This window comes from Pan paniscus, chromosome 10 (genome assembly GCF_029289425.2).
Source record: "Pan paniscus chromosome 10, NHGRI_mPanPan1-v2.0_pri, whole genome shotgun sequence".
Classification (NCBI taxonomy): domain Eukaryota; kingdom Metazoa; phylum Chordata; class Mammalia; order Primates; family Hominidae; genus Pan; species Pan paniscus.
Window position 1 is genome coordinate 16,289,393 of NC_073259.2, and position 11,634 is coordinate 16,301,026.

At 32.1% G+C, this 11,634-nt stretch overlaps 1 protein-coding gene across 1 annotated transcript; it reads right to left on the bottom strand.

The window, feature by feature from the left end:
- Positions 1–7,178: 7,178 nt before the first annotated feature.
- TAS2R10 (taste 2 receptor member 10) lies at positions 7,179–11,173 on the bottom strand. Its single transcript, XM_003829605.6, has one exon. The coding sequence runs from the start codon at positions 8,246–8,248 to the stop codon at positions 7,325–7,327; it is 924 nt and encodes a 307-aa protein (XP_003829653.1). The 5' UTR covers positions 8,249–11,173; the 3' UTR covers positions 7,179–7,324.
- Between the last annotated feature and the right edge of the window lie 461 nt (positions 11,174–11,634).

Below are 11,634 nucleotides of genomic sequence, written 5' to 3' on the forward strand. Positions count from 1 at the left end.
TTACAAATGTCTAATAAACACATAAAAAGACGCTAAGCATCATTAGTCATTGGGGAAATGCAAACCAAAACCACAGTCACGTATTACTTCACATCCACTAGAATGGCTATAGTAAAAATCCTGGAAAATAACAAGGGTGGGCAAGGATGTGGAAAATTTGGAACTCTCGTACATTCTTGGTGGGAATGTACAATGATAAATCTACTGTGGAAAACAGTTTGGTGACTCCACAAGAAGCTAAGCATAGGAATTGCTGTATTATCCAGTAATTTCACTCCTAGTATATATTGAAAACAGGAACTCAAACAGATACGTATGTGCCAGTGTATACTGCAGCATAATTCACAATAGCCAAAAGGTAGAAATCACCCAAGTGTTTTTCAACTGATGAATATCTAAACAAATTGTGGTGTATACATACAATAAAATATTATTCAGTCATACAAAAGAATGATGGTCTGATACATGTTAAAATATTGGTGAGCCTTAAAAACATGCTTAGTAAACTAAACCAGACACAAAACGAGAAAATCTGTGTGATTCTACTCATATGAATTGCCTAGACTAGGCCAATTCATAAAGCCAAAAAGGAGATCAGAGGTCACCAGGAACTGTGGGAAAGGAAAAATAGGGAGTTACTGCCTAATGAGTCCGAAGTTTCTATCTGTGGTAATGCAAAAGTTTTGGACACAGAGGTGATGCTTGCACAACATTGTGAATGTAATTAGTGCCACAGAATTGTACACTTAAAATGGTTAAAATGACAAATTTGTTATATAAATGTTATCACAATAAAATTAAAACAAAATAAATGTGTAAATTAAAAAATTAATATTCCAGACCATAAAAACATGCAGCATGGAAATGACTGTCATTAGATAAGAACAGGTTAAACTTTTAATTTTATATGAAATGAACATAAAGATATCAATTTTAAACCCAGCACATGAAAATTTGATATCAATAGAAACAGGAAAGGAAAAAAATCTGCAATAAAGCATTAAAATAGAGTAAAAAGAAGAAATGAGAAGATAGAAAACAATATAATCACAATTGTATTGAGTGTAAAAATGTTTCTCAATAGTAATTTTGAGATTACATTATTAAAGTGTCAAAAATGAAATATTTGTTTTCTACAAGAGACATTTAAAAATAAAGTGCAGAAGTGTTGAAAATGCAGAGGTGGAAAACACACAATTTAGAAATGATAAATGCTTGAAGTGATGGATCCTAAATATCTTGACTTTTATTACACATTATATACATGAAACAAAATATCACATATACCTTACAAAGTTGAACAAATATTATGTATCAAAATAAAATAAAATAAAATGTAACAAAATTAGGGAATTTACCAAGGGTGAAATAAAATTTAAAGCAAAAACTTTCATGACAAACGTTTTTAATATCAGTAAAAATAACCGTAAAAAAGTAATGACCATGAATAAAAATGCAATTATCAACATTGCTTCAAATTAAATGCAACTACAAATAAAATAATTATGAGCATAAAGAAATAAATCAGTAATTGTAAGTGTAGGTTTACTGATTTAACTATTGGAAATTGTCATATATTAAAGATGTAAACAAGTAATATCATTAATATTGTTCATCTAATGTATATACATTTAACTTTAACACATCAAACTCATTTAAAGAAAATCATTCACAAAAATGGATCATGTATTGGACCAAATGAATCTTATCCTAGGCCAAATATCATACACATATGCTGTCTGACTCAAATAAAATAAGATATCAATACAAAAGTTACCTTTAAAAATCTCATTATTGTTAAATATCTCTTGCATTAAAAGGAAAGTGTAAAGAATATTTTGAAATTATTTGAATTGAATACAATATAAGAACCATGTGCCAACATTTGTGGAATACATATAAGTTGATATTTGGGCAGAAAACATACAATTTTGAATACCTTTACTAAAAAAAAAGAAAGATTGGACAAAGCTAGTGAAACAAACAACTTTTGCCTTCAAAAGTATGGCAAACCATTATCCTAAGCAAATTAACACAGAAACAGAAAACCAAATGTCACATGCTCTTGCTTATAAGCGGGAGCACTGGGACACACAGACATAAAAATGGGAACAATAGACACTGGGGACTAAGTGGAGAGGGAGGGATGGCAGGGGTCAGGGGGCAAGGACTGTCAAACTACCTATTGAGTACCATGCTCACTACCTGGGTGATGGGTTCAATTATACCCCAAACCTCAGCATCAAGGACTATAACCTACTAACAAACCTGCACCTGTACCCCTTAATCTAAAATAGAAGTTAAAATTATTTTTATAAATTAAAAAAACCTGTATAAAAATATATGAAAAACCAGATGTCTGGAAAAATCCTTCCAGTCAGGAAAACATAAAGATACTGAAAAAGAAGCCTTCAGAAATATTTTTAAAGTGTATGGTCTAGCTGTCAAGAGAGTTAAAAAACAATCCTCAGATGCCAAAAATAGTAGGAAAGTGCAAATCATGAGAGGAAACAGCGCTGAAGATAGAGTTAGTCCCTAACTAACTATCTTGGAGTTGGATAGAGGAGGTTATCTAGGAGACGGCATTGTCACTCTCCTTTAAACCAGCGTGTAAGTATTTTTTTATTTTGTTATGTTTTTAAATTGATGTTCCGCAGTGAAAAGGTATATGCAAAACTATCCCTAAAGGCTGAGGGAGCTGAGAGGCCAAAGAAAGAGTCTAACAATTCCAGTTTCTCAAAAAGAAATATTTATTTATTTATTTATTTATAATTTTTACTTCAACAACTTTTTGGGTACAAGTGTTTTTTTGTCACGTGGATGAGTTATATAGTGGTGAATTCTGAGATTTTAGTGCACCCATCACCTGAGTAGTGTAAATTGTACCTAATATGTAGCTTTTTTATCCCTATCCTCCCTTCCAGCCTCCCCCTTTTGAGTCTCTAAAGACCATGATATCACTCTGTATGTCTTTGTACACTCATAGCTTAGCTCCCGCTTATAACTGAAACATACAGTTTTGGTTTTCCAGTCATGTGTGTTACTTCACTTAGAATAATGGCCTCCAGGTCTATCCAAGTTGCTGCAAAAGATATATATATCTTATACATATATATCTTATACATATATATCTTATACATATATATACACACACAATCTTTTTTAAAAGAAAGCAATATTTAATAGGAACTTATAAACAGAGGCAATGTCTTGGGTGGCCGCAAGATATTGGATCCCCACACCCGCCCTCCAGAAAATATTCTTTATATATTAAGCTTTTTGGGTAAAACATGTGCAGCTCTTCATACCTCAGACTCTCTTGCTAAAACTTATGACCATTAAGAAGGTTAGATAAGCATCTTTATGAGGGGCTCTCTATGTCACAGGAATTATTTAAAGAACTTGCTGCAGAACACATTGGCATGCAGGAGTTAAACATCAGTCGTTGTGGTAGTTTCGCTTCAGGATGGCATCACTCTTTCTATGCAATAGGCTATTTTCCTACGTTATATAATAATTACTCTACACATTTATCAGGTACATAGTGATGTTTTGAAACATACAATGTATAGTGATTTAATAGGTTAATAAGAAGATCTATCATCTTAAACGTTTATCATTTCTTTGTTGGGAATATTAAAATCCTCCTTCCTGGTATTTAAAACTATGTATTATTGTTAGCTATAGTCATCCTATAGTCCTATAAAACACTAGAACGTATTCCTCCTATCTAGCTGTATTTTGTATACTTTTACAAACCCCTATCCTTCCCAGCCTCTGGTATACTCTGCTCTTCTTTTTACTTCTATGAGATCTTCTTTTTTTAGTTTCCTTATATGAGCGAGAATATGTGGCGCTTAACTTTTTGTTTCTGGCTTATTTCAGGTACCATAATGTCTTCCCTTTCCATCCATGTTGTAGCAAATGACATTTCATTCTTTAAAAAAACCTGTTATGGCTAAATGATATTCCATTGTGTACATATACAGCATTTTCTTCATCCATTCATAAACCAGTGTTTATGTTTTAAAAGACCATATGCATGTTGGATAAGATACCTGGTTTGGACTTCTCCAAAGTTAGAAGTGAGATTGGATACTATCAACAAGCCAAGATCCCTGAAAGGCAAAACCTTAATAGGCAAATGAGAAAATAATATACGTCCAACAAAAGGCTAAAGTAGGAATAGTTAACACTCAGCCAGGGCAGTGAATTGAAAGGGGAATGTAAAGGGGAATGAAAGAGGAATGTTGCTCTAAGAATTTGTTATAATAGCCTTTCACTCATGTATATTTGGGGCTAGAAGTTGAATTCTACATAGCCTAAGTCATTACAAACTGAAAAGTTTAGCTTAAAGAAGTTGATACTGGAAGTGATCCCAGTCAGCCTTTACAAAGTCAAACTTTTTCTGGCAGACGTCACTGTAAACCTGATCTCAAAGAATTCCCACAGATAATATTCTAATAAAACTGAGTTCAAAATAAAATCATAAAACATGTGAGGACCAAACCAATATAATTGAAAGTTAGTACAAACAACAAAGTTAGTAATCAGAGCTACAAAGGCAGAAGATATCAGAATTAGAGCTTCTGCAGTCTGTGCAAATGCTAGGGAAGGTTCTTTCTCTTTCCCTTGTTTCTCAAAGCAAGTATGACTAAACAGATATTTTTTCACCGGCCTCATCTTTTATTTAATTATATTTTTCATATGACATAAATTATTGCATAGAAAATTACATAATACTACAAGAAAATAAAAATTATCTATAATCCCAATATCTACAGGTAAAGAACCTAGACATCCAGTTTGTGTATAAATCTAATCAAAACAGATTTTTTAAGTAACATGCTTATTATCTGTCATCTATCTATGTTGAGATCTATTTTACAACGTATGTAGAAACATGTTAACAATGGTTAGTTGAGTACTGCAAATGTGCATAATCAATTTCTTCTTTATATATTTTTGTTTGCTAATTTTAGATGAAACTGTATTTTATAGTACAAAATGGAGCTTTTGATGAAAGGAACAGGTATCAGTAAAAATAAGCTAATATTGGCAAAAATAGCAGAAGAAAACATAAATCAATATGAGATCATGTAAATTACCCACCTATTGCCCCAAACATTACAAACTAGTTACTAAACAGCAAATTAAGAAAAAATCATAACACATATATGGCATAGTGTTAATGTATAAACTAGTCACAAAATTGGTAAGAAAAACTATAAGACATGAAAAAATAAGGAGAAAACAAATGAACAATTCCCAAAAAGTATATGCTATTGGTTAATCCCGTAGTAATGCTTAACTTCACTAGTAATCAAATATATGTGAAGTAAAGATATTTTTGTAATCAAAGTAGTGACATTAAAAATAATAACCTGTTTGATTTTGAGACTGCAACAGGATGGATATTTTTTCACTATTAACATATAGGTTTACTATATCTACAGAGCAATTTATCAATTCTGCAAGGAATTTATCAAGTTTCTCCCCATTGGAATTTTCCTTAAAAATAATTTACATACTGCTGTCTCTATATATTAGTCATACTGGACCTTTAGTTTCTGGACTACCCTCTACTCCTTCTTGCTTCAAGGCCTTGACATGATGGTTTCCCACCCCAAATTTCTCCTCCTTTGTCCACCGTACTCCTACACATTATTAAGATATCAAATTAAACCATCTTAACCACAGTGACATCTTGTCCATTCTCATGACCAGGTCAGGTCAGCATCCTATAGTTTTTCTCTCCCAATATCATAAATAACATTGTTTAAGTTAGCTAGCTATTCATTTGTTTTCTATTAGAATATATTATCCATTATATTGGTATGTTGTTCACTACTATATCCTCAATACCTAGCCAAGTTAGCATTCAAATAGTATTCGTATGAATGAATAGTATTCACGCTCTATAATACTCATATTATGTTTATTTCTAACAGTGGAAAACTGAAGACAAACGTAAACGATATGATAAACACTAAGTATATTATTGTATATTTGCAAGGGGAGTTATTATGTACCCCTTAAAAAGATTATTACAAATAATTTTTGAAAACATGGGAAAATGAATAAATTCTACATAATCAACATAATCTATACAGAGAACATAGTTCTTTATACAATATAATTTCAAATGAGCCAACCTGGTATATTTGGTTGAAATAGGCAGCAGCATTAGGTTTTTTTTTCTGTTATCTCTTAACTGTCTGTACATTCTAAACACAATAGTTTAAAAATATAAACATATTGATTTGGAAACCTGACATAGAAAATTAATTAAGTCCTTATATTTGGAAATATTCCACTCATTAGGCCATAAGTATGAGATCAAGGCACTTTCGGAAGTTGCCAAAATAAGTCACTGAGTTTATAACCTGGCTTGGACATAAAAATTAACTTTAAAACTCAAAATTTGAAACGTTTCTGTGAGTGCAGGTTTGTGTATATGAATGTGTGTGTGTGCATGTTCATGTGTGTGTGTGTATGAAGCCCGAAGACAGAACATTTCATATTTCACACAGATTCTATCCTGTGTTCATCTTGTGTCCTTTGGTCAGGGACTGTGTTGAATCTTGCAGCCTTTGGATCAATGCTTCTAGAAAAACCTTTACTCAACTTTAATTGGTTCATAACCTGCCTTATCTCAAATCACTGATTTTGAAGAGCATATTTATTTCATCAGTGTTTTGATCCCATATCCCTCAACTAGACCCTTGTTTCCCTAGCTATATTTCACAGAACTACATCTACTCCTCTGACTACTTGCTACACATCATACACCAGTAAAAAAGGATGTTAGATTCTAAAAAATGAAAAAAAAAACCTTTAAATAATTAAAATAGCATTCTGTAAAGAAGTACCACCATCTATCCTCACTTCCATGTTCTAAATGTCATGATTGATCTAATTTTCTTTCTTTCTTTTTTTTTCTTTGGGTTTTCTGGGAGAATGGGTGTCCTTGCTTCAGAAAAGTCAGGTAAAGCACAACAAGAAGTTTTATTTTAGAGCTTATTCTCACCGTTATAATCTTTACAGCGAATAGTCTCCAGGCTGATGGTTTTCCTCTAGGAAGTTTGTAGGAAGAAGTTGCAGGGTGGGGAAGCTGACTAAGCCACTGAATTTGCATGTGAGATTAAAATCTCCTCAAAGACTGAGATTCCCTGAAACATAGTCAAAACAATTATGGAAGATTTCAGTGATCTTTAATGACACAGTTAAAAAGACAATGCAAGAATGCAGTGCAATGAAACAGATCTTCAAGGATTTATTCACTGGATTCCTTTCGTGGAACATCCATCTCTTCCCAAGGTGTCTATGTGACTCTGAGATTTTTCCTTTTCTCACAGCACTTCAATTGCTGCAGTACCCTCAAAGAGGCTTGCTTTAGCTTGCTGTTTCCTAGAATTAAGATAAATGAGTGACCCCAGGGATAGATGGCTGTGGTTGTCATTCCAAACATAAGCAGCAGTTTGTTTTCTCGCACAGTAAAATATGATATTTCTATGGCCATGCCTATAAAATACAAGATAAAGAGGATGATGAAAGATATCAAAACTTTCATTGCCTTCACATGAGCTTCTGTGTTGGAGTCTCTCAATCCTGTCACATTCGATTGCATCTGCCTGTTGTGTCTCCAAAGGGAAATGATTAACAAAACACATGTAATTAGGGATAGTGTAAAGAAGAAAATGACTCCCAGATTTAGCAAAATCTGTTTAATAAAGTATTCACTTTTATACATGTTGAGATCCCAGACTGTGTCATTCTTCATTTTATAATCATTAAGAATCTTCGCAATGTATGCAAAATTAAGTAACGATGAAATAAGTAAGAATACTATCATGAAGGGAAGAACCATATTTGTTCTGCTCTTCAACCAGAGAAATATGTAGTTGGAAAAATTTGCTATCTTCAGGAAATAGAAGATGCTGAGGCTGGTGGCAAACCACATACTTGATTGATTACCAATTACCCAAAAGTAACTAATATATTCAATTAGGTTACTGGAGGCATATATATTTGGAGAGAATATCTGTATAAATCCATCTGTAATTATTATCCATATCAGAAAAATTCTTGAAATAGCTAAGCCGGTGAGAATAAAGCCAATCGTAGATAACTTATTCTTGGCACAGTCAATGCAGTTTACAAGTCCAATAAATCCGTTCCCCAAAACCCCAAATACTGACTCACTAATTACAACAAAAATGAAGATGCCTTCCACTACACGTAGCATATCTGCTAATTCTTAATATTGCTTCTGTTACATCTATCTTAGATTACCTGCTGCAGAATGAGGCATATATTGGCTGCTCGACGGAAGTGTGACTTTCTTCTCTTTCATTATATAGACTTGAAATTGCCCCAGTAATGGCTTGAGATGGAATCATAAATTTCTTAATGAAGACCTTTCCAAATATGTCTACAAAACATAGCTAGTCTAGAGAATGTATGTTCAGACTGAATGCCTATCTATAATTTGTTAAAATGCAAATGAAAGTTTCTGTTTCATGGATTTTACATGTCCTCCTGAGACTATTTTGCATTTAATAAATTGAATTGTGGAGGAGGAGTGCCAAACATATACCTATAGAATGTAATGCAAAACAGAAACAAAAATTTTGACTTTATCTTTTAAAATATCGAATCATTATTTATGTCATTTATAATCAATTTATATATGTACAGAAAATACTATATAGAAGTGAAAAACAAATTTAGCCACTGTAGATACTTACTCTAAATGATCGATTTAATTTTTAATTAAAATTTAAGCTCAACTCTAGGTATGACAAGTTTCACAAATATGTCACAAGTCTGTTGCTGTTGTTTTATACTTATGGTTATTACACCCTTGAATGCAGAAGATTATGTTGACTACCCTTGACATGAAAGGCTCTTAGGAATAATCTCTTCATTTAACACATTACTGTTTGCTGGCACCCATTCATTTATCCAACAAGTATTTACTGAATGTCTAGATACAACAAGCTCTCTTTTGATGTTTGAGGGAATATAGTGGTAGACAGAATTTCAAAACTTGTGTGATTTATGGAGTGTATATTCTAATGAGGGAGGTGGGAAACAATTAAGTAAATCAACATACTGATCTAAGAATTAAAAGTGAAATTAAAAGTGAAATCTAACATTTATTGAGCTTTTATTATATTCCTAGCGCTATGTTAAGTATCTTTTTCTCATCTTAATTTCACAAGCCTTCAATCCTTTAAAAGAGGGGCTATTTTTGTATTTACATTAAATATGAATAAACTAAGCTTTGGAGAAAAGAAGACCTTCTCTCACTTATCCTGGCATGACTACCATAAATAAAATTGCACAATGATTTCAAAACGAAGTTAAATTAAGCATAGGAATAGACTACAAATGATAGCAAAACAAAACAAACCAACCAAAACCAAGTAGAAAACTTAAATTCTCATGGGCTGCACATACTGAAATTGACAGATAAGAATATGTGTAGATAAATTAGCTCATGTATACACTGTTTACAAAAAACAAGATGCAATTTCAGAGAAGAGCAGCAAGAGACTGTTAGAAAGAAATGGGAACATTTGGGGAAAAAACTTCTAGAAATGGAGAATATAATTATATAAAATGTAAATGAACTAAATACTCCGAGTAAAAAATTAATAGTAACAAAGAAGAATTTAAAACTCTGACCATATACTGCTTACAAGAAACACAATTTAAATATAGAAAAGAAAAACTTTAAAGTAAAATTATGGAAAAATAAACCATGCAAACATCATCCAAAAGAAATCTGGCATAATTATAACAATATTCTATAAAGCAGACTTTAAGGTAAGAAGCAGCATTAGAGAAGAAATGGGGAGTGTACTTTATAGTGACAAAAATGCTCAAATGTACAGAAAGGTAGGGTAATCCCAAAAATTTATGAACCAAATAATCTACCAAACATTTACAGAAAAGGAAAAATAAGACAAATCTACAATCACAATGAAAGACTGTAAAATACATAACTCAATAACTCATCTTAGAAACACCAAAAATCAATAGATGGAAAATACATGAAAAAACAATTGACAAACTTGTGTTCAACGGTAAAATAATTCATATTCTTTTCAAGTGCACATAGAATATTTTTACCAAGACTGATCATGAATCCGAAAGAATATCTCACAAGTGTTGAATGTTCTCTGAATTCAAAGGAATAAAATGAAGTTCAATAATAAAAAGATAACTAGAGAAAGAAACAATTTACTAAGACAAAAAACCTGTAAATACTCTTGAGTCAAAGAAGAAATAACAAAAATTAGAAAAATATTTTTAAGTAAATAATACAGGTTGTGTATCCCTTATCTGAAATGTGTGAGACCAGAGAGCTTTGGATTTCGGATTTTTTTTTCTTTTTTTTTAAATTTTGGAATATTTGCATCATACTGATTAAGCATCTCGAATTCAAAAATTTGAAATCCAAAATGTGCCAATGAGCATATCCTTTGAGCGTCATGTCAGCGCTCAAAGAGTTTCAGATTTTGGAGCATTTCAAATTTCAGATTTTTGGATTAGGGATACTCAACGTGTAATAAAGAAATGACCTATTAAAATTTACATAATCCAATTAAAGCCATTCTTTGAAGGAAATTTGTAGCCTTGAATGCATCTTTTAGAAAGGAAGGGTAAAAACAGATGAATTTTGTTTTCATCTCAAGAAGCTAGAAAGCTAAGAGTGAAAGAAAATAGAAGTCAAGAAATTATAGTAACAGCAGAAATCACCGATAGAAAAGAATTAGGTACAGTAATATACTAATGTTGGTCAAAAGAAAATACAAATTACTACAGTCCTTAGAGATATCAAAAATATGGCCTGGGTGTGGTAGCTAATGCCTGTCATTTCAGCACTTTGGGAGGCCCAGGTGTGAGAATCACTTGAGTCCAGGAGTTTGAGACCAGCCTGGGAAACATAGCAAGACCTTATCTCTACTAAAAAAAAAAAATAAATAAAAATAATTTAGCAGGGCATGGTGGTGTGCACCTGTAGTCCCAGCTACTTGGGAGGCCGAGCAGGAGAATTGCCTGAGCCCAGGAGTTTGAACTTGCAGTGAGCTATAATTGGGCCACTGCACTCCAGCCTGGGTGACAGAGTGAGACCTCATCTCTCTCTCTCTCTCTCTCTCTCTCTCTCTCTCTATACATATATATATATATATATATATATATATAAAATACTATATAATGTAGTTACATATCCTTGTATATAATCTTTTATTATAAGACAATACTGTGAACAACTTTATACAAAATTTCATCAAGAATACTTATAAGACTATTACAGGCTAATATAGCCTGAACATAGATGCAAAAATTCCAAACAAAATAGAGTCCAGCGATATATAAAAGAATAATTCATTATAACAAATGGAGTTTTAAAAGCCAATTGTGAGATTAAAATGAAATAATTGAAGATACAGTCAATTAACACAAAAGAAAGCCAGAAAAAGGACAGAGGGACAAAAATAAGTGAGATAAATGAAAAACATTGAGCAAAATGCAAGACTTACAGCCAACCATACTGATAATTACATTAAACATGATTTGACTAAACACTCTGATGAAAAGATAGAGATCATCAGAATGAAT